Source organism: Ranitomeya imitator, chromosome 3, assembly GCF_032444005.1.
Source record: "Ranitomeya imitator isolate aRanImi1 chromosome 3, aRanImi1.pri, whole genome shotgun sequence".
NCBI lineage: Eukaryota > Metazoa > Chordata > Amphibia > Anura > Dendrobatidae > Ranitomeya > Ranitomeya imitator.
The window spans coordinates 179,257,678-179,282,418 of NC_091284.1; the positions used below are offsets into that span (position 1 = coordinate 179,257,678).

At 44.2% G+C, this 24,741-nt stretch overlaps 1 protein-coding gene across 1 annotated transcript in view; it reads right to left on the minus strand.

The window, feature by feature from the left end:
* Positions 1 to 24,433, minus strand: part of LOC138673071 (amine oxidase [flavin-containing] B-like) — a 301,571-nt gene extending 277,138 nt beyond the window's left edge. The window contains exon 1 of the mRNA XM_069761652.1: positions 24,142 to 24,433. Within this exon, the coding sequence (XP_069617753.1) occupies positions 24,142 to 24,187 (46 nt within the window). The 5' untranslated portion in view covers positions 24,188 to 24,433. The remainder of the gene's footprint in view (positions 1 to 24,141) is intronic.
* Positions 24,434 to 24,741: the final 308 nt, after the last annotated feature.

Genomic DNA, 24,741 nt, shown 5'->3' on the forward strand with positions numbered 1-24,741 from the left:
ACCCACGCCGAGCAACTATTATCAGTGATGACAGCGGCGGGAGGAGGCCATAAGTACTCAATTGAGGAGCTGCTCCATCTTCTGGTAGTGGCTGCCACAGGGTACTGCACATCCACCTATTGATTTGAATAAGAGGCGGATGTGTAGTACCAACCTCAGCCACTATCAGAAGACAGCCAGCTCTGTCATGATCCCAATGGCAGGGGATCACAAAAGGACAAGCACAAAAAACAAAACAAGCTCTAGGGTGATGGAAACTGAGCTGACCGCGATCCTGAACCTCAACACACAACTAGCTGTAGCCGGGGAACGTGCCTACGATGATTCTAGACGTCTCGCGCCAGCCGAAGAACTAACTTTCCCTATTAGAAGAAACACAGACCTCTCTTGCCTCCAGAGAAACACCCCACAGAAATAGCAGCCCCCCACATGTAATGACGGTGAAATGAGAGGAAAGCACATACGTAGTTATGAAAACAGATTCAGCAAAATGAGGCCCGCTAAAGCTAGATAGCAGAGGATACAAAAGTGAACTGCGCGGTCAGCGAAAAACCCTACAAAAAACCATCCTGAAATTACTTGAACTCATGTTCCAACTCATGGAACGTGAGGAGTAATATCAGCCCATTAGAGCAACCAGCAAAAAGGAATCACATATCTGCAAGCTGGACTAAGACAAAAATTAAGCAAAACGTGGAACAGGAAAATCAAAAACTTAGCTTGTCCTGAAGAATACAGAAGCGGGAAGCAGAGGTAACAAGACACACTGATTACATTGATAGCCGGCGAGGAAATGACAAGAAAGCCAGGTTAAATAGGAAACTCCCATATCCTGATAGAACAGGTGGACACCAGAGACCGCAGAGAACACAAGACACCCAGTACCATCTGTAACCACCAGAGGGAGCCCAAAAACAGAATCCACAACAGTACCCCCCCTTGAGGAGGGGTCACCGAACCCTCACAAGAACCACCAGGGCGACCAGGATGAGCCCTATGAAATGCACGGACCAAATCAGCAGCATGAACATCAGAGGCAACCACCCAAGAATTATCCTCCTGACCATAACCCTTCCACTTGACCAAATATTGGAGTTTTCGTCTGGAAACACGAGAATCCAAGATCTTCTCCACAACATACTCCAATTCTCCCTCCACCAGCACCGGAGCAGGAGGCTCAAGCGAAGGAACAACAGGTACCTCATACTTCCGCAACAACGACCGATGGAACACATTATGAATAGCAAACGATGCCGGGAGATCCAAACGAAACGACACAGGGTTAAGAATTTCAAAGATCCTATAGGGACCGATGAACCGAGGCTTGAACTTAGGAGAAGAGACCTTCATAGAAACAAAACGAGAAGACAACCACACCAAGTCCCCAACACGAAGTCGAGGACCCACGCGGCGACGGCGATTAGCAAACTGCTGAGCCCTCTCCTGGGACAACTTCAAATTGTCCACCACATGACTCCAAATCTGATGCAACCTATCCACCACCATGTCCACTCCAGGACAATCAGAAGGCTCCACCTGACCAGAGGAAAAACGAGGATGAAACCCCGAATTACAAAAGAAAGGAGAAACCAAGGTAGCAGAACTAGCCCGATTATTAAGGGCAAATTCGGCAAGCGGCAAAAAGGTAACCCAGTCATCTTGATCAGCAGAAACAAAACACCTTAAATAAGTTTCCAAGGTCTGATTAGTTCGTTCCGTCTGGCCATTCGTCTGAGGATGGAATGCAGACGAAAAGGACAAATCAATGCCCATCTTAGCACAGAACGTCCGCCAAAATCTAGACACAAACTGGGATCCCCTGTCAGAAACGATGTTCTCCGGAATCCCATGCAAACGAACCACGTTCTGAAAAAACAGAGGGACCAACTCAGAGGAGGAAGGCAACTTAGGCAAGGGTACCAGATGAACCATCTTAGAAAAGCGGTCACACACAACCCAGATGACGGACATTTTTTGAGAGACAGGGAGATCCGAAATAAAGTCCATGGAAATGTCCAAGGCCTCTTCGGAATAGGCAAAGGTGACAACAATCCACTGGCCCGAGAACAGCAAGGCTTAGCCCGAGCGCAAACTTCACAAGACTGCACAAAAGAACGCACATCCCTCGACAAGGAAGGCCACCAAAAAGACCTGGCCACCAAGTCTCTAGTACCAAATATTCCAGGATGACCTGCCAATGCAGAAGAATGGACCTCGGAGATGACTCTACTGGTCCAATTATCCGGAACAAACAGTCTTTCAGGCGGACAACGATCAGGTTTATCCGCCTGAAACTCCTGCAAAGCACGTCGCAAGTCTGGGGAGACAGCCGACAAAATCAGCCCATCCCTAAGGATACCAGTGGGCTCAGAATTTCCAGGGGAGTCAGGCACAAAACTCCTAGAAAGAGCATCCGCCTTCACATTCTTTGAACCTGGCAGGTATGAAACCACAAAATCGAAACGGGAGAAAAACAGTGACCAACGAGCCTGTCTAGGATTCAGACGCTTGGCAGACTCAAGGTAAATCAGATTTTTGTGATCAGTCAAGACCACCACACGATGTCTAGCACCCTCAAGCCAATGACGCCACTCCTCAAATGCCCACTTCATGGCCAAAAGCTCCCGATTACCAACATCATAATTCCGCTCAGTGGGCGAAAACTTTCTAGAAAAGAACGCACATGGCTTCATCACTGAGCAATCGGAGCTTCTCTGTGACAAAACCGCCCCCGCTCCAATCTCGGAAGCATCAACCTCAACCTGAAAAGGAAGCGAAACATCTGGCTGACGCAACACAGGAGCAGAAGAAAACCGGCGCTTAAGTTCCTGAAAGGCCTCCACAGCCGCAGGAGACCAATCAGCAACATCAGCACTCTTCTTAGTCAAATCCGTCAAAGGCTTAACAACACTAGAAAAATTAGTTATGAAACGACGATAAAAATTAGCAAAGCCCAAGAACTTCCGTAGACTCTTAAGAGATGTAGGCTGCGTCCAGTCACAAATAGCCTGAACCTTGACGGGATCCATCTCAATAGTAGAAGGGGAAAAAATATACCCCAAAAAAGAAATCTTCTGGACTCCAAAGAGACACTTTGAACCTTTTACAAACAAAGAATTGGCCTGCAGGACCTGAAACACCTTCCTGACCTGCTGAACATGGGACTCCCAGTCATCCGAAAAAACCAAAACATCATCCAAATACACAATCATAAATTTATCCAGATATTCACGGAAAATATCGTGCATAAAGGACTGGAAGACAGAAGGAGCATTAGAAAGTCCAAAAGGCATCACCAAATACTCAAAATGGCCCTCAGGCGTATTAAATGCGGTTTTCCACTCATCACCCTGCTTTATCCGCACAAGATTATACGCACCCCGAAGATCAATCTTAGTGAACCATTTAGCCCCCTTAATGCGAGCGAACAAATCAGTCAACAATGGCAAAGGATACTGATATTTAACTGTAATCTTATTCAAAAGACGGTAATCTATACAAGGCCTCAAGGAACCATCTTTTTTGGCCACAAAAAAAAAACCTGCTCCCAAAGGGGACGAAGATGGACGGATATGTCCCTTTTCCAAGGACTCCTTAACATAATCCCGCATAGCAGTATGCTCTGGCACTGACAGATTGAACAAACGACCTTTAGGAAATTTACTGCCAGGAATCAAATCTATAGCACAATCGCAATCCCTGTGAGGAGGAAGCGAATTGAGCTTAGGCTCCTCAAAAACATCCCGATAATCAGACAAAAATACCGGAACCTCAGAAGGAGTAGATGAAGCGATAGAAATCGGAGGTGCATCATCATGAACCCCCTGACATCCCCAGCATAACACAGACATCGTTTTCCAGTCCAAGACTGGGTTATGAGTTTGTAACCATGGCAGACCAAGCACTAAGACATCATGTAAATTATACAGTACCAGGAAGCGAATCACCTCCTGATGAACGGGAGTCATACGCATGGTCACTTGTGTCCAGTACTGAGGTTTATTCATAGCCAAAGGTGTAGAGTCAATTCCTTTCAAAGGAATAAGGACTTCCAGAGGCTCCAGACTAAACCCACAGCGGTTGGCAAATGACCAATCCATAAGACTCAGGGCAGCGCCTGAATCCACATAGGCATCGACGGAAATGGCTGATAATGAACAAATCAGAGTCACAGACAGAATGAACTTAGACTGTAAAGTACTAATGGCAACAGACTTATCAACCTTTTTTGTGCGTTTAGAGCACGCTGATATAACATGAGCTGAATCACCACAATAAAAACACAACCCATTTTTCCGCCTATAGTTTTGCCGTTCACTTCTGGACTGAATTCTATCACATTGCATTGTCTCAGGTGCCTGTTCAGAAGACACCGCCAAATGGTGCACAGGTTTGCGCTCCCGTAAACGCCGATCAATCTGAATAGCCATAGTCATAGACTCATTCAGACCTGTAGGCGCAGGGAACCCCACCATGACATCTTTAATGGCCTCAGAAAGGCCATCTCTGAATCTTGCAGCCAGGGCGCACTCATTCCACTGAGTAAGCACCGACCATTTCCGAAATTTCTGACAATATATTTCTGCTTCATCTTGCCCCTGAGAGAGAGCCAATAAAGCTTTTTCAGCCTGAATCTCTAGGTTAGGTTCCTCATAGAGCAAACCCAATGCCAGAAAAAACGCATCCACATTGAGCAACGCAGGATCCCCTGGTGCCAATGCAAATGCCCAATTCTGAGGGTCACCCCGCAGGAAAGATATAACAATCTTGACTTGCTGAGCAGGGTCTCCAGAAGAGCGAGATTTCAAAGAAAGAAACAACTTGCAATTGTTCCTAAAATTCAGAAAACTAGATCTATCTCCAGAAAAAAACTCTGGGATAGGAATTCTAGGTTCAGACATAGGAGCATGTACAACAAAATCTTGTATATTTTGAACCTTAGCAGCAAGATTATTCAGGCTGGAAGCCAAACTCTGGACATCCATGATAAACAGCTGAGATCAGAGCCATTCAAGGATTAAGAGGAGGTAAGACGCAGCCAGGCTGCAATTAAGGCTATGCAGCAAACTCTGAGGGAAAAAAAAAAAAACTTCCTCAGACTACTTTTCCTCCTACTTCAGCCAATACGATAACCTCTTTTTGGCCGGCTATACTGTCATGATCCCAATGGCAGGGGATCACAAAAGGACAAGCACAAAAAACAAATCAAGCTCTAGGGTGATGGAAACTGAGCTGACCGCGATCCTGAACCTCAACACACAACTAGCTGTAGCCGGGGAACGTGCCTACGATGATTCTAGACGTCTCGCGCCAGCCGAAGAACTAACTTTCCCTATTAGAAGAAACACAGACCTCTCTTGCCTCCAGAGAAACACCCCACAGAAATAGCAGCCCCCACATGTAATGACGGTGAAATGAGAGGAAAGCACATACGTAGTTATGAAAACAGATTCAGCAAAATGAGGCCCGCTAAAGCTAGATAGCAGAGGATACAAAAGTGAACTGCGCGGTCAGCGAAAAACCCTACAAAAAACCATCCTGAAATTATTTGAACTCATGTTCCAACTCATGGAACATGAGGAGTAATATCAGCCCACTAGAGCAACCAGCAAAAAGGAATCACATATCTGCAAGCTGGACTAAGACAAAAATTAAGCAAAACGTGTAACAGGAAAATCAAAAACTTAGCTTGTCCTGAAGAATACAGAAGCGGGAAGCAGAGGTAACAAGACACACTGATTACATTGATAGCCGGCGAGGAAATGACAAGAAAGCCAGGTTAAATAGGAAACTCCCATATCCTGATAGAACAGGTGGACACCAGAGACCGCAGAGAACACAAGTCACCCAGTACCATCTGTAACCACCAGAGGGAGCCCAAAAACAGAATCCACAACACAGCTCCACTAGAGAGTACTTCTGGAGGAAGGCTGTTGTGAATTCTGTGGCTGAATTCACTCCTGTGGTCACAAGTGGTACTGCAGCTTCTGAGCTTCCTCCCTCAGGTGTTCTGGTGAGCTCGTTAACTGCTTCATTACTTAACTCCGCCTGATGCTGCTATCCTTGCTCCTTGTCAATGTTTCAGTGTTGGATCTGAGCTTCTCCTGATTGTTCCTGTGACCTGCTGCTCTGTATAGCTAAGTGCTTTTTGCTTTTTTTTTGTTGCTTTTTTTCTGTCCAGCTTGTCTTTTGTTTTGCTGGAAGCTCTGAGACGCAAAGGGTGTACCGCCGTGCCGTTAGTTCGGCACGGTGGTTTTTTTTTGCCCCCTTTGCGTGGTTTTGCTTTAGGGTTTTTTTGTAGACTGCAAAGTTCGCTTTACTGTCCTCGCTCTGTCCTAGAATATCGGGCCCCACTTTGCTGAATCTATTTCATCCCTACGTTTTGTCTTTTCATCTTACTCACAGTCATTATATGTGGGGGGCTGCCTTTTCCTTTGGGGAATTTCTCTGGGGCAAGTCAGGCCTATTTTTCTATCTTCAGGCTAGCTAGTTTCTTAGGCTGTGCCGAGTTGCCTAGGTAGTTGTTAGGCGCAATCCACAGCCGCTTTTAGTTGTGTTTAGGATAGGATCAGGTGTGCAGTCTACAGAGTTTCCACGTCTCAGAGCTCGTTCTTGTATTTTTGGGTATTTGTCAGATCACTGTGTGCGCTCTGATCGCTAAGCACACTGTGTTTCTGGATTGCCTTCATAACACCTGTCATTAGCAAACATAACAGTACAAGGAGCCAAACTAATGATTCTCAATAGAGGGAAAGAAAAAGTTCTGACATCATTTTTTTTTTTTCTGCTCTGTGTTCACTTTTTTTTTTTTTTCCCCTAGACATTTGGGTGATTCTGGACACAGGTGTGGACATGGATATTCAGGGTCTGTGCTCTTCAATGGATAATCTCGTTATAAATGTACAAAAAATTCAAGATACTATTGATCAGAAATCTATGTTAGAACCAAGAATTCCTATTCCTGATTTGTTTTTTGGAGATAGAACTAAGTTTCTAAGTTTCAAAAATAATTGTAAGCTATTTCTGGCCTTGAAACCTCATTCTTCTGGTAATCCTATTCAACAGGTTTTGATTATTATTTCTTTTTTGCGCGGCGACCCTCAAGACTGGGCATTTTCTCTTGCGCCAGGAGACCCTGCATTGAGTAGTGTCGATGCGTTTTTCCTGGCGCTCGGATTGCTGTACGATGAGCATAATTCAGTGGATCAGGCTGAGAAAAATTTGCTGGCTTTGTGCCAGGGTCAGGATGATATAGAAGTATATTGTCAGAAATTTAGGAAATGGTCAGTACTCACTCAGTGGAATGAATCTGCGCTGGCAGCTTTGTTCAGAAAGGGTCTCTCTGAGGCTCTTAAGGATGTCATGGTGGGATTTCCTATGCCTGCTGGTTTGAATGAGTCTTTGTCTTTGGCCATTCAGATCGGTCGACGCTTGCGCGAGCGTAAATCTGTGCACCATTTGGCGGTACTGCCTGAGGTTAAACCTGAGCCTATGCAGTGCGATAGGACTATGACTAGAGTTGAACGGCAGGAATACAGACGTCTGAATGGTCTGTGTTTCTACTGTGGTGATTCCACTCATGCTATTTCTGATTGTCCTAAGCGCACTAAGCGGTCCGCTAGGTCTGCCGTCATTGGTACTGTACAGTCCAAATTCCTTCTGTCCATTACCTTGATATGCTCTTTGTCGTCGTTTTCTGTCATGGCGTTTGTGGATTCGGGCGCTGCCCTGAATCTGATGGATTTGGATTATGCTAAACGTTGTGGGTTTTTCTTGGAGCCTTTGCGGTGTCCTATTCCATTGAGAGGAATTGATGCTACACCTTTGGCCAAGAATAAAGCTCAATACTGGGCCCAGCTTACCATGTGCATGGCACCTGCACATCAGGAAGTTATTCGCTTTCTGGTGTTGCATAATCTGCATGATGTGGTCGTGTTGGGGTTGCCATGGCTACAAACCCATAATCCAGTATTGTATTGGAATTCCATGTCTGTATCCAGCTGGGGTTGTCAGGGGGTACATGGTGATGTTCCATTTTTGTCGATTTCGTCATCCACCCCTTCTGAGGTCCCAGAGTTCTTGTCTGATTATCAGGATGTATTTGAAGAGCCCAAGTCCGATGCTCTACCTCCGCATAGGGATTGTGATTGTGCTATCAATTTGACTCCTGGTAGTAAATTTCCTAAAGGTCGATTATTTAATTTATCCGTGCCCGAACACGCCGCTATGCGCAGTTATGTGAAGGAATCCCTGGAGAAGGGACAAAATCGCCCATCGTCATCACCACTGGGAGCAGGGTTCTTCTTTGTAGCCAAGAAGGATGGTTCGCTGAGACCGTGTATTGATTACCGCCTTCTTAATAAGATCACTGTTAAATTTCAGTATCCCTTGCCATTGTTATCTGACTTGTTTGCTCGGATTAAGGGGGCTAGTTGGTTCACTAAGATAGATCTTCGTGGTGCGTATAATCTGGTGAGAATCAGGCAAGGAGATGAATGGAAAACTGCATTCAATACGCCCGAGGGTCATTTTGAGTATCTAGTGATGCCGTTCGGACTTGCCAATGCTCCATCTGTGTTTCAGTCTTTTATGCATGACATCTTCCGTGAGTATCTGGATAAATTCCTGATTGTTTACTTGGATGACATTTTGATCTTCTCAGATGATTGGGAGTCTCATGTGAAGCAGGTCAGAATGGTTTTTCAGGTCCTGCGTGCTAACTCTTTGTTTGTGAAGGGATCAAAGTGTCTCTTCGGTGTGCAGAAAGTTTCATTTTTGGGGTTCATCTTTACCCCTTCTACTATCGAGATGGATCCAGTTAAGGTCCAAGCCATCCAGGATTGGATTCAGCCGACATCTCTGAAAAGTCTGCAAAAGTTCCTGGGCTTTGCTAATTTTTATCGTCGCTTCATCTGTAATTTTTCTAGCATTGCCAAACCATTGACCGATTTGACCAAGAAGGGTGCTGATTTGGTTAATTGGTCTTCTGCTGCTGTGGAAGCTTTTCAGGAGTTGAAGCGTCGTTTTTGTTCTGCCCCTGTGTTGTGTCAGCCAGATGTTTCTCTTCCGTTCCAGGTCGAGGTTGATGCTTCTGAGATTGGAGCAGGGGCGGTTTTGTCACAGAGAGGTTCTGATTGCTCAGTGATGAAACCATGTGCTTTCTTTTCCAGGAAGTTTTCGCCCGCTGAGCGTAATTATGATGTGGGCAATCGAGAGTTGCTGGCCATGAAGTGGGCATTCGAGGAGTGGCGTCATTGGCTTGAAGGAGCTAAGCATCGCGTGGTGGTATTGACTGATCATAAGTACTTGACTTATCTCGAGTCTGCCAAGCGCTTGAATCCTAGACAGGCCCGTTGGTCGTTATTTTTTGCCCGCTTCGACTTTGTGATTTCGTACCTTCCGGGCTCTAAAAATGTGAAGGCGGATGCTCTGTCTAGGAGTTTTGTGCCCGACTCTCCGGGTTTATCTGAGCCAGCGGGTATCCTCAAGGAAGGAGTCATTGTGTCTGCCATCTCCCCTGATTTGCGGCGGGTGCTGCAAAAATTTCAGGCGAATAAACCTGATCGTTGTCCAGCAGAGAAATTGTTCGTCCCTGATAGGTGGACTAATAAACTTATCTCTGAACTTCATTGTTCGGTGTTGGCTGGTCATCCTGGAATCTTTGGTACCAGAGAGTTAGTGGCTAGAACCTTCTGGTGGCCATCTCTGTCACGGGATGTACGTACTTTTGTGCAGTCCTGTGGGATTTGTGCTAGGGCTAAGCCCTGCTGTTCTCGTGCCAGTGGGTTGCTTTTGCCCTTGCCGGTCCCAAAGAGGCCTTAGACACATATTTCGATGGATTTCATTTCTGACCTTCCCGTTTCTCAAAAGATGTCAGTCATTTGGGTGGTCTGTGATCGCTTTTCTAAAATGGTCCATCTGGTGCCCTTGGCTAAATTGCCTTCCTCCTCTGATTTGGTACCTTTGTTCTTTCAGCATGTGGTTCGGTTGCATGGCATTCCTGAGAATATTGTTTCTGACAGAGGTTCCCAGTTTGTTTCAAGGTTTTGGCGAGCCTTTTGTGGTAGGATGGGCATTGACCTATCCTTTTCCTCGGCTTTCCATCCTCAGACTAATGGCCAGACCGAACGAACCAATCAGACCTTGGAAACATATCTGAGATGTTTTGTTTCTGCAGACCAGGATGATTGGGTGTCCTTTTTGCCGTTGGCTGAGTTCGCCCTTAATAATCGGGCCAGCTCGGCTACCTTGGTTTCTCCATTTTTTTGCAATTCTGGGTTCCATCCTCGTTTCTCTTCAGGACAGGTTGAGTCTTCGGACTGTCCTGGTGTGGATTCTGTGGTGGATAGGTTGCAGCAGATCTGGACTCAGGTAGTGGACAATTTGATCTTGTCCCAGGAGAAAGCTCATCGCAGACGCCGTGTGGGTCCCCGACTTCGTGTTGGGGATCTGGTTTGGTTATCTTCTCGTCATATTCCTATGAAGGTTTCCTCTCCTAAATTTAAACCTCGTTTTATTGGTCCGTATAGGATTTCTGAGGTTCTCAATCCTGTGTCTTTTCGTTTGACCCTCCCAGACTCCTTTTCCATACATAATGTATTCCATAGGTCGTTGTTGCGGAGATACGTGGCACCTATGGTTCCATCTGTTGAGCCTCCTGCCCCGGTTTTGGTGGAGGGGGAATTGGAGTATATTGTGGAGAAGATTTTGGATTCTCGTGTTTCTAGACGGAAACTCCAGTATCTGGTTAAGTGGAAGGGTTATGCTCAGGAAGATAATTCCTGGGTTTTTGACTGTGATGTTCATGCTTCCTATCTTGTTCGTGCCTTTCATGCGGCTCATCCTGGTCGGCCTGGGGGCTCTGGTGAGGGTTCGGTGACCCCTCCTCAAGGGGGGGTACTGTTGTGAATTCTGTGGCTGAATTCACTCCTGTGGTCACAAGTGGTACTGCAGCTTCTGAGCTTCCTCCCTCAGGTGTTCTGGTGAGCTCGTTAACTGCTTCATTACTTAACTCCGCCTGATGCTGCTATCCTTGCTCCTTGTCAATGTTTCAGTGTTGGATCTGAGCTTCTCCTGATTGTTCCTGTGACCTGCTGCTCTGTATAGCTAAGTGCTTTTTGCTTTTTTTTTGTTGCTTTTTTTCTGTCCAGCTTGTCTTTTGTTTTGCTGGAAGCTCTGAGACGCAAAGGGTGTACCGCCGTGCCGTTAGTTCGGCACGGTGGTTTTTTTTTGCCCCCTTTGAGTGGTTTTGCTTTAGGGTTTTTTGTAGACTGCAAAGTTCGCTTTACTGTCCTCGCTCTGTCCTAGAATATCGGGCCCCACTTTGCTGAATCTATTTCATCCCTACGTTTTGTCTTTTCATCTTACTCACAGTCATTATATGTGGGGGGCTGCCTTTTCCTTTGGGGAATTTCTCTGGGGCAAGTCAGGCCTATTTTTCTATCTTCAGGCTAGTTAGTTTCTTAGGCTGTGCCGAGTTGCCTAGGTAGTTGTTAGGCGCAATCCACAGCCGCTTTTAGTTGTGTTTAGGATAGGATCAGGTGTGCAGTCTACAGAGTTTCCACGTCTCAGAGCTCGTTCTTGTATATTTGGGTATTTGTCAGATCACTGTGTGCGCTCTGATCGCTAAGCACACTGTGTTTCTGGATTGCCTTCATAACACCTGTCATTAGCAAACATAACAGAAGGCCAGATCAGACATTGATGACCAATCCTTAGGAAAGATCGTCAATCAAAAAGTAGTCAACAACCTCTTTAACCTTTTTTATTTATATATTTTATTTTTCATTTAAATACCTGTATGTTGGTGTGTTTTTTTAGATGCAAGTATAATTTTTCAGTGGTACTGCAGCACCCCAGGGTCCTGGTCATTGCAGTAATATCATTCTCCTCTAGCGGGGAGTGGTGTTACGTTTGGAGGCAAAGAAGGACAACTGAATCCAGATATCACAAACATGCAACACATTTTGCACTCCAGGCCACCAGTGGGAGCTATGCTCCTATTTATTAGGGCACTCTTCACACTTAGGTAAAACTGGTTGCCTGGGGAGGAAGTTAGTTAGTTGCTGGCTGAGCTTCGCTCAGTTAGTTGGTCCCTGACAGGGGTGGAATCCTGTCAGAGGTCGAGACAGAAGGACACGGAGCTGTGCCTGCCCTGAGTGCGGCAGCTTCCAGAAAGAGGCACAGATGGAGAACTGTATTGTAGAGAGCGTGAAGAAGTCGTAGCAAAGGAGTGGATATCAGAGGAGTTCTGCCCTGCACAGACTGCCTCCTTCTGAGGCGAAAGATCCCGCTAGCCGGAACACCGAGGGAGCAACAGTCCTTTTTGCCTTGCTCCAGAGACCGTCAGGATAGTTAATTTCAAGTTACCTGCCTGCCCTATACCCAGGAGGCAAGGTGGCACCGCTTAGAGGCTGGGGCATGATAGAGTCCCTGTAAAAAGCCTCAAGCCACCGGTCATATGGGTTTGTCCTATCCATCTGGGGGACAGAGAGAGAAACATAACACCTACAACATCTGTGAGGACCTTATGAGACGCTTAGCAGGTACTACAACACCTTCTAGAGGAAGGCTACTGATTTCTACCTGGACAAGGGGACTCTGGATTTGCCTCCAAACCGGTCGGACTCTGCCTGTCCTGTGGTCTGGTACCCTGGACTGTGGATGCTGAAGCCTTCAGTAAAAGGTAAAGAGAATGCAAACTTGTGTCCTCGTTCTTCACTGCGCCTTTCACCATCCACCATCTACACACTGGGAAGCAATGGGGATACACTTCACCTGTGGGAAGGTATACCATCTAGCTGCCATAACATCACCCCAGCGGACCACTTAAAGCAGCGTCGGTCACCCTGACCGAATACCACAGGTGGCGTCACGAACATTTCCCCTTTTAAGACCTTCCCCCTTTAACTCGGATGTCCCGAGGGCCACGGACCAGGTCAGCCACCATGACATCCCCCTTGAGAACCGAAGGACCCGGTACCGAGTACCCCGCTGCCCTAGGGGGCGCTCCAGTACTATGTAGGAGTACATTTAGCTTATTGATCCACTTTATTAACTGCTTCTTGTGGTAGATTGGGAAAAAAAGCAATTTGAACACTATTTTTTTCCTGCTTACTACGCAATGGAAAGACCATGTTAAATTTTATTTTGGGTTGGTCTAAATAGGGAAATGGGTTATATACCTCTCTTTGTCAAATGCATTACAGTAGATGGAACAGGCCCTACTATTGTGGTACATATGGGAACATTTTCTAGCATCTCACTAGGGTTATATTTACCCATCACATGATAAAAATTTACATCTTATAGGCAATTACTGGAAGTCTATGTAGTATACTGTGTTATTCTTTCCAGAGGCATCCAGCACCAGTTTTAACCCCTTCGTGAACCGGGGTATTTTAGTTTTTTCGTTTTCGTTTTTGCTCCCTTCCTTCCCAGAGCCATAACTTTTTTATTTTTCCATCAATATAGCCATGTGAGGGATTATTTTTGTGGGACGAGCTGTACTTTTGAACGACATCACTGGTTTTAGCATGTCATGTACTAGAAAACGGGAAAAAAATTCCAAGTGCGGTGAAATTGCAAAAAAAGTGCAATCCCACACTTGTTTTTTGTTTGGCTTTTTTACTAGGTTCACTAAATGCTAAAACTGACCTGCCATTTTGATTCTCCTGGTCATTACGAGTTCATAGACACCAAACATGTCTAGGTTATTTTCTATCTAAGTGGTTAAAAAAATCCCAAACTTTGCTAAAAAAATATTGCACAACTTTCCGATATTGGTAGCGTCTCCATTTTTCGTGATCTGGGGTCGGGTGAGGGCTTATTTTTTGTGCGCTGAGCTGGTTTTTTTAATGATACCATTCTGATGCAGATATATTCTTTTGATCGCCCGTTATTACATTTTAATGCAATGTTGTGGCGATCAAAAAAAGTAATTCTGGCATTTCAAATGTTTTTCTCGCTACGCCGTTTAGCGATCAGGTTAATCCTTTTTTTTATTGATAGATCGGGCGATTCTGAATGGAGCGATACTAAATATGTGTATATTTGATTTTTTGATTATTTTATTTTGAATGGGGCAAAAGGGGGGTGATTTAATCTTTTATATTTTGTTTATTTATTTTTTTAATTTTTTTTTACTTTTGCCATGCTTCAATAGCCTCCATGGGAGGCTAGAAGCTGGCACAACTCGATTGGCTGTGCTACATAGGAGCGAAGCTCAGATCGCTCCTATGTAGCTGAATTCCTGCATTGCTATGAGCGCTGACCACAGGGTGGCCCTCATAGCAATCCGGCATCAACAACTATAGAGGTCTCAAGGAGACCTCTGATTGTTATGCCGACGCATCGCTGACCCCCGATCACGTGACGGGGTCAGCGATGCGCTCATTTCTGGCCCGATGGCCGGAAACAGTAGATAAATGCCGTTATCAGGGTTTGACAGCGGTATTTAGCTAGTTAATAGCGGTGGGTGAATCGCGATTCCACCTGCCGCTATTGCAGGCACATGTCAGCTGTTCAAAACAGCTGACATGTCCTGGCTTTGATGCAGGATCACCACAGGAGCCTGCATCAAAGCAAGGGATCTGACCTCGAACGTACTATCCCGTCCGAGGTCAGAAAGGGGTTAAAACTTGGTAGTGATTAGAAATGCCCACCACTATAATATGTCTACAATTTAAATTCAAATTGTCTGTTCAGATAAAAGGAGGACTTGATCTCTATTGCCAACTATTGGAAATAGCAATCCTAAAAGTCATGAGCCTGGCATTATGACTTAAAGGGACACTGTCACCTGAATTTGGAGGGAACAATCTTCAGCCATGGAGGCGGGGTTTTGGGGTTTTTGATTCACCCTTACCTTACCCGCTGGCTGCATGCTGGCTGCAATATTGGATTGAAGTTCATTCTCTGTCCTCCGTAGTATATGCCTGCACAATGCAATCTTGCCTTGCGCAGGCATGTACTATGGAGGACAGAGATTTCGCATGCAGCCAGGTAAGGAAAGGGTGAATCAAAAACCCCAAAACCCCGCCTCCATGGCTGAAGATTGTTCCCTCCAAATTCAGGTGACAGTGTCCCTTTAAGATAAAAGCCAAACCAGAATCTTAATTTGCACACATGTGTTTTGGGGTGTTGCCCCTCCTCAGTGCAAAGCATGAGATCTGATTTGGCTGTAAGAAAGGCCTCTGACTGGGATCTAGTTCAAGTTCTCTTCCTCTCTGAAGAGACAATTAACATATTTAATTTCCCAGAGGAGCGTTGAATGGCTTATAGTTCTCCTTATCCATGTCACTCTCTACAAGGAGAAACGTTACTTCATACTTCTACAATTTACAGGGTGCGGTGTGACTGGTGGATGCGTGGTTAATGGGAGGTATGTGTCACAGGGATGGATGCTCCCTGCGATGCAACCCGGAGTATTTTGTCTTTAGTGCACGTGAACACTAAAGATGTCGCTTAGTGCACCTGGGTCCGGGTTGCGGGTAGCTATGAGAGATGGAAGGGTCTGGCTACCCATATACCTCACCTCTGAGTGGGGGCGCTCACTGTACCCTTTTCCCTGCAGGAGTTTGAGCATCTGCAGTGATGTCATGGTCATGTGACCAGCGCACGTGATGTTACCTCACCTGTGGGTGTTGTTACAGGCTACCTAATGGAGGTGTGTATGGCACATGTGAGTGTTTGGTAGTCTGCCAGTGTGGACAGACTTCCATGTGTCCAGGCTGGACACTACAGGGTGGTCTGTGTGCAGAGTCAGTGACGGCACTGTGTTGGGGAGCTACTGACCTTCGGTGGGCCTGGACTGTCGTGAGTGCCCTGGTCACAAGGACAGTGATCCCCATAAGGCAGTTCCCCAGGAGAGAGAACTGACAGGAGGTCAGTGTGTGGAGCAGGAGCTCCTAGAAAGTAACCTCAGACAAAGGGGTTGTACGAAAGGCAGATAGGTTTATCTGCTATATGAACTGACTGATGTCCTATAATGTTTCGTGGATGTAATGAAACAGACTGTACACTATCTGGTTTTGCTGGAATTAAATAAACCGGATTGCCTGCTTAAGTGAAACCGTGCCTGAGTGCTTGAATCCCGTGCCAAGCGAGTGTCCCCCAAGACATGCAGTAAGCGCTATTTTACAAGTGGTATCAGAACCTTCCATTGAATGTATAGGGTAGAAAATCCTTGCAAGGTATAGCTCTGATGGGATTGTCAATAGTGATGTACACAGAACCATTCATCAATTAAAAAACATTAATCCTATGTATGATTTTTTTTTATAGTTTGAGGATTTTCCAGTGAAAATTTGGCCTGTAGAAAACCATTTTATATCTTCAATTAAAACATAAAAAATAGTTTAACCCCTTAACGACCGCCGATACGCCTTTTAATGGCGGCAGTTGAGGGTACTTAAACCACAGCGCCGTTAATTAATGGCGCTGTGGAAAAAGTGAATAGCACCCCCCAGAGTCGGATTTTCTCTGAGGTCTCGGTTGCCAATGGTAGCCGAGACCCCAGAGAACATGATTTGGGGGGTTTTTACAGACCCCCGGGTTGCGACCGCCGGTAATTAACCATTTACCGGCGGCTGCAATAAAAAAAACACGATTTCCCATTTAATTTCTCTGTCCTCTGATGTGATTGCACATCAGAGGACAGAGAAATTGGGTCCCCGATAGCCCCCTGATACTTACCCGTCTCCCCCGATGCTCCTCGTGCCTCCCGATGGGCACCGCTATCTTTTTCCGGGGGAAAAAAGGCAGGCGCATGCGCAGTGCGCCCGCCGGCCGGCACCCGGCAGATCTTTGGAGTCTCGGCTGCCAGGGGTAGCCAAGACCCCAAAGAACATGATTGAGGTCGGTTTTTAATTAACCGTTTACCGGCAAACGCAAAAAAAATCTGCGTGTCATTCTCTGTCCTCTGATGTGATTGCAAATCAGAGGACAGAGAAATAGGGGGATTCGGGGACCCTATCATACTTACCGGCGTCCCTGGGTCCTCCTGAGTGTGCAGTGCGCCCGCCGTGATGTGCAGGCCGGCAGAAGAAGATTCTTCCTCTTGTTTTATTTTGGCCACTGTGAGATCCTATCACAGTGATCAAAATAAAAAAAAATAGTAAATAACCCCCCTTTATCACCCCCTTAGTTAGGAAAAAATGATAAAATAAAAAAAGGATGTATTTCTATTTTCCAATTAGGGTTAGGGTTAGGGCAAGGGATAAGGGTTACGGTTAGTGCTAGGGTTAGGGCTAGGGTTAGGGCTAGGGTTAGGGATAGGTTTAGGGCTAGGGTTAGGGATAGGATTAGGGCTAGGGTTCGGGCTAGGGTTAGGGTTAGGGCTAGGGTTTGGGCTGGGGCTAAAGTTAGGGTTAGGGTTAGGGCTAAAGTTAGGGTAAGGGCTAGGGTTGGGGCTAAAGTTAGGGTTAGGGTTGGGGCTAAAGTTAGGGTTGGGGCTAAAGTTAGGGTTAGGGTTGGGGCTAAAATTAGGGTTAGAGTTGGGATTAGGTTTTGGATTAGGGTTAGGGTTGGTATTAGGGTTAAGATTGGCATTATGGTTACGTTTGGGATTAGGGTTAGGTTTGGGATTAGAATTAAGGTTGGGGTTGGGGTTAGGGTTAGGTTTGAGGTTAGGGTTGAGATTATGATTAGGAGTGTGTTGGGCTTAGGGATTTGATCAGGGTTAGGGTTGTGATTTGTGTTAGGGGTGTTTTGGCGTTAGGGTTGTGATTATGGTTATGCCATAGGGTTAGGGCTAGGGGTGTTTTGGGGTTAGGGTTTTCATTAGGGTTATGGATTGGGTTGGGATTAGCGTTAGGGGTGTGTTGGGGTTATGGTTGGAGTTAGAATTGGGGGTCTCCAAACGCGACAGCCAATTTTGCGTTCAAAAAGTCAATTGGTGCTCCCTCCTTTCTGAGCTTTTCCGTGCGCCCAAACAGTGGTTTACCCCCCAAATACGGGGTATCAGCGTACTCAGGACTGATTCTACGTTTTTGGGGTCCAGTTTCTCCTGTAACCCTTGCGAAAATAAAAAAAATTTGGGGCTAAAAATTCATGTTTGTGGGGAAAATAATGATTTTTTTATTTTCATGTCTCTACATTATAAACTTCTGTGAAACAGTTGGGGGTTCATAGTGCTCACCACACATCTAGATAAGCTCTTTGGTGGGTCTAGTTTCCAAAATGGGGTCACTTGTGGGGGGTTTCTACTGTTTAGGCACATCAGGGGCTCTGAAAATGCAACATGACACCCGCAGACCATTCTATCAAAGTCTACATTTTAAAACGTCACTACTTCCCTTCCGAGCCCTGATGTGTGCCCAAACAGTAGTCCCCCCCACATATGAGGTATCAGCGTACTCAGAGCAAATTGGACAACAAATTTTGGGGTCCAATTTCTCCTGTTATCCTTGGGAAAATAAAAAATTGGGGGATAAAAAAATCATTTTTGTGGAACAAAAATCTATATATATTTTCACGACTCTGCATTATAAACTTCTGTGAAGCACTTGGGCGTTCAAAGTTCTCACCACACATCTAGATAAGTTCCTTAGGGGGTCTAGTTTCTAAAATTGGGTCACTTGTGGGGGGTTTCTACTGTTTAGGTACATCAGGGGCTCTGCAAACGCAATGTGACACCCGCAGACCATTCCATCAAAGTCTGAATTCCAAAACAGAGCACTTCCCTTCAGAGCTCTGCCATGCGCCCAAACAGTGGTCCCCCCCACAAATGAGGTGTCAGCGTACTCAGGATAAATTGCAGAATAAATTTTGTGGTGCAATTTCTCCTGTTAGCCTTGTGAAAGTAAAAATCTGGGGTGAAAAGTTCATTTTTGTGGAAAAAATATGTTTTTTTTATTTTCATGTCTCTACATTATAAACTTCTGTGAAACAGTTGGGGGTTCATAGTGCTCACCACACATCTAGATAAGCTCTTTGGTGGGTCTAGTTTCCAAATGGGGTCACTTGTGGGGGGTTTCTACTGTTTAGGCACATCAGGAGCTCTGCAAATGCAACATGCCCGCAGACATTCCATCAAAGTCTGCATTTTAAAACGTCACTACTTCCCTTCCGAGCCCCGACGTGTGCCCAAACAGTGGTCCCCCCACATATGGGGTATCAGCGTACTCAGGACAAACTGGACAACAAATGTTGGGGTCCAATTTTTCCTGTTACCCATGAGAAAATAACAAATTGCGAGCTAAAAAATCATTTTTGAGGAAAGAAAAAGGATTTTTTATTTTCACTGCTCTATGTTATAAATTTCTGTGAAGCACTTGGGGGTTCAAAGTGCTCACCACAAATCTAGATAAGTTCGTTAATGGGTTGAGTTTCCAAAATGGGGTCACCTGTGGGGATTTTCTACTGTTTAGTCACATCAGGGGCTCTCCAAACGCGACATGGCGTCCAATCTCAATTCCAGCCAATTCTGCATTGAAAAAGTCAAACTGAACTCCTTCTCTTCCAAGCTCTGCTATGTGCCCAAACTGTGGTTTACCTCAACATATAGGGTATCGGCACTTTCAGTACAAATTGCACAACAACTATTCGGGTCTAATTTCTCCTGCTACCCTTGTGAAAATAAAGATTTTGGGGCGAAAATATCATTTTTTGTAGAAAAAATTAGATGTTTTATTTTCAAGGCTCTACGTTATAAACTTCTGTGAAGCACCAAGGGGTTTAAAGAGCACATCTAGACAAGTTCCTTAAAGGGTCTAGTTTCCAAAATAGGGTCACTTGTGGGGGGTTTCCACCGTTTAGGCACATAAGGGGCTCCATTTTTGTAGAAAAAATTAGATTTTTTATTTTCACGGCTCTACGTTATAAACTTCTGTGAAACACCTGGGGGTTTAAAGTGCTCACCACACATCTAGACAAGTTCCTTAAAGGGTCTATTTTCCAAAATGGGGTCACTTGTGGGGGGTTTCCTCTGTTTAAGCACATCAGGGGCTCTCCAAAAGTGACATGGCGTCCGATCTCAATTACAGCCAATTCTACATTGAAAAAGTCAAGCGGAATTCCTTCTCTTCCAAGCTCTGCCGTGCGCCCAAACTGTGGTTTACCTCCACATATGGAGTATTGGCATACTCAGGACAAATTGCACAACAACTTTTGGGGTCTAATTTCTCCTGTTACCCTTGTGAAAATAAAAATTTGGTGGCAAAAAATCATTTTTGTAGAAAAATTAGATTTTTTATTTTCGTTATAAACTTCTGTGAAGCACCTGGGGGTTTAACGTGCTCACCACACATCTAGATAAGTTCCATAAGGGGTCTAGTTTCCAAAATGGTGTCACTTGTGGGGGGTTTCTACTGTTTAGGCACATCAGGGGCTCTCCAAATGCGACATGTCGTCCTGTCTCAATTCCAGCCAATTCTGCATTGAAAAAGTCAAACGGCGCTCCTACTCTTCCAAGCCCTGCCGTGCGCCCAAACAGTGGTTTACCACATATGGGGTATCGGCGTATTTAGGAGAAATTGCACAACAAATTTTGTGGTTCATTTTCTCTTTTTACCCTTGTGAAAATAAAAAAAAAATTGGTTCTGAAGTAAAATGTTTGCAAAAAAAAGTTAAATGTTCATTTTTTCCTTCCACATTGTTTCAGTTGCTGTGAAGCACGTCAAGGGTTAATAAACTTCTTGAATGTGGTTTTGAGCACCTTGAGGGGTGTAGTTTTTAGAATGGTGTCAAGTTTTGGTATTTTCTGTCATATACACCCCTCAAAGTGACTTTAAATGTGAGATGGTCCCTAAAAAAATGGTTTTGTAACACTTATAAATTTTAAGCCTTATAACTTCCTAACCAAAAAAAATTGTTTCCAAAATTGTGCTGATGTAAAGTAGACATGTGAGAAATGTTATTTACTAACTATTTTGTGTGACATATCTTTCTGATTTAAGGGCATAAAAATTCAAAGTTTGAAAAATTGTAAAATTTAAATTTTTTTTGCCATATTTCTGTTTTTTCCATAAATAATTGCAAGTAATATCTAAGAAATTTTACCACTATCATGAAGTACAATATGTCACGAAAAAACAGTCTCAGAATCAGTGTGATCCGTTGAAGCGTTCCAGAGTTATAACCCCATAAAGTGACAGTGGTCAGAATTGTAAAAATTGGCCCGGTCATTGGCTCAGTCATTAAGTACCGAATTGGCTCAGTCACTAAGGGGTTAAAGGGAACCTGTTATTTGATTCATGCTGCCCAAACCACTGGCTGCAGTCTGGTATATTATTCTCTAAAATGTCAGAAAGCAGAGAGAAAACATTCTTTGAAGAGCTGACCAGGGACAATAGTTGGAGACCAGACTAATCCAGCTCTAACGCCAGCCAGCTCTTCCCATTGTTGCTGCAGATGATTGATGGGTCTCTTCATCTCGTGTACATAGACACCTGTCAATCACCTCTATATGAATCAGTCTTGCATATGCAGCATGAGAAGCACAGTGAGACTGAACATGGCGAGGATCATAAGATAACCATTTGCTTCAGAGATCCCTGCCATCCTCAGGTTAGTGGTTATAAACTCAGCTGAAAAGAGCTTGTAAGCTCTGTGTATGTTCATCCATCGCTCATAGACAGCAGCAGAGGCTGGTAACCAAGGCAACAAGCAATAAACAAAAAAAAGAAAATTGGGATAACATAAGAACAGAGACAGATAGAAATAGAGAGTAGATTTCAAACTTGCTTAACGTCTCACTGTCCATTGTTTTCTTCCTATTTTGCAACACGAGAATAACCCTTTAACTCTCATACACTTAAGAAAAAAGAAGACAAACAAACTAGTCAATTTCGGAAGGACCAACCAACCATAAAATGTGTATAGGAGCCTTCAAACTTTCTGGGGAGAGAAAGATCAAGCACTTTATATACATCAGTCCTTAAATTCTCCCAATAGATCAGCTGCTGGTAGAAGTGCATGGTAGTGGCATTCTCTACTCTCCCAACTGAAAACACATGTAGTCACAATTATGCAAGTTAATGGAAGAAGCAGGAGCTATAGCTAAAGTACATAGATACTTTTATTCCAAGTCTTTTGTGGGCATTTATCAAGCACTTTATGCCAGTTTTCTGGAATATAAAAGTCTTCATTCATTGCACAATCCATAGTTCTTCCCAAAAAAATGTGACTTTTTGTGTTTTTATGCTGGCCCAACCACTTTTCTAAGAAAATGATCAAGGCATAATGGGAGGGATGTGGTGAACAAAGGCCTAACATATTTATTTTAACTTATGCTACAAATTGATGTAAATTATAATAGAAATCTATTCCAGTTAATAATTGGCATAGATTTTGGTTTATGACAAATTAAAGGTGAGAAAAAATATTTTAGAGGCTTATTATCATGATTCATTTTTGGATTTGTGGCAGCTCTGGTTCTGCTATAATTTAAACCTTTTTTCCTTTTGGACCAGCAAAGGTTAATGTCAGTTTCCTTGATAGCAGCTGCTTTGTTCCTAGTCAGCTGGTGTGGGTGGTGGCCACTCCCACCATCCTTTAAATCATCCCATGATGCATCAGCTGATTGTTGGTAATATTATTATTATTATTATTATTATTATTTATTATTATAGCGCCATTTATTCCATAATAGAGTTATTCTATGAAGATCAGCCTAGGAGTTTGTTGATCTCTGGTGCTAGCAGTGTATCTGCTGCTACTGTGGAGTTTGGGTTCCTGGTTCTGTATCCTCTGCTGTTTGGGGCTTGGCAGCAGAGCTAAGTATCGTTTTCTCTTCCTTGTCTGTCTTGTGTTTGTCATTTCCCCTGTGTTGATACTATCTGCAGTGAGGTTAGTGTCCTTGTTGGCCAGTGCACTAGCCAGGGAATCATGAGGTGACAGATAGGACTTAGGCACATGATGGTGGAGGGGGGGAGGACCCACATAGGGCGTTTGGGGAGCTCAGGGATAAGCACAGGTTGTAGTTAGGAGGTGCCCCATCTCTCGCTCCCTTCTTTTAGGGCCTTCCTCTCCCTTTTTCCATCCCGTTGTTTGTGTATGTTGTGTCGTCTGCCGAACTTACCCATCCAGAGCGTGACACTTGTGCATCTCATTGAAGTTTGCACAAATTACGGTACTCAAATATAAGAAATGGATAAGAAATGCTAGTCTTGAAGGATCATCTTTTCCTTTTATATTAAAAAAATGTGAATTAATTATTTTAATAGTGTTACTCCAACATACACACCTTTGACCGCAAACATAAGGTTTGAAAAGGGTTTAAAAAACTAAATCTAAGCATACATTTCATACAGCAATAGTGAAAGGGGACTAAGCCTCTCCTTATTTTCTCTGAACACAAAAAAGATTGAACCTATTAAAATCCAACAGCCAAATCTTTTCTTTCCCCCAACATATGCTGCCAGAGGTCGCACTCGTACACATTAGATGGTTGGGGGGACCTGCTAATATCTGCGGGTTTGGTTGATATTACTCTAATGTGTATGGCTACTTTTCAGAATAGCAGTGCATGTTCTAGCGCTGATCTCTAAGGAGTGACTCCACCCTACCACAAAGCTAATCATATATATTGAATGCTACCTACAACTTGTTGCTACATATAGTATGTTTTGTACCCATTCTATTGCTCAACTTAGTTCTTCTGCGCCCATTCTTGTCCCTTTTGTAAACTTACCATATTTTAACCATATCTCATTATTCACAATGGCGAGGCCCAACGCTGTTGAATTAGTACAGTGTGATCTGCTTCCACAAATCTCACCCATACAGATTACAAAAGGATCTTGTTAAACTGTGGTATTACATTTCTAGACGTCTGTGATAATCATTGTAGCACCCACAATCCTGAATAATGAATAGTGGCACCTTCTTTAAAATCCCATGTATTGCAAATAAACAATAATCTCGCTCCACTGATGTTCTTTGTCAGGTTGAGCCCTGCAGCCTAGACGGATTACAAAGATAGTTTCTACAGGATCACAGTGGATTAAGCAATGTGTAAAGAAAAGAAAAGCTCAGTATTTGAATTGACAACAGAGGAATATTTACTATGTATCTTCATCATGGATCTCTATTTATAAAGGACCAACAAAGGCGATAGGGCTAAAGTTGGTCTAACAAGTGACACAATTTATTGAGTCAAAATATTATGTTGATACAAGATGAAGCGTGTCTGTTACGCACCTGAAATGCCCGCTCCAATGACGACCACGTCGTATTTGTTGCTCATGTTGCAAATTGTTATTTTCTACCGGATCTGATTCTTCTATTCCTTTTGCAGCTGAACTAATGCTAAGGATGAGTGAAGCTGGCAAGGATCTTCCCCTGTCAGCTGTCAGCAGTTCTGTATTCCAGGAGGTGGTTTTATTCTTACCAGTGTGTCTCCTCTGGACTCCTCCTTCCCCCTCAATGATGGAGAAACTGAAATGATCCTCTTAGTATAAAAACCTGGAAGCTCCGAGCTCTTGTGCACAACAAAGATCATCCCGCTTTATGTGCAATCTATTCAGCTAATCAAATCTGTAGCCACAAACTCCCTCAAGTGGTGAAACCGAAATATATCACATCACAAAAAGACAGCAATAAAGCAAGGTGATAAATCAGTGTGTGTTACCTGACAACCACAAAATGCTATAGCAACTGAGAGGGAGACACAATTCTGATTAGATTAATAGATTATTGCAGCGCAATTAGCATAAATGACAAAGACAAAACCGCAAGTAAATATTTTGCATTGACCAAGCATGGTCTAAGCAGGCATTGTTTTTAAAGGGAATCTGTCAG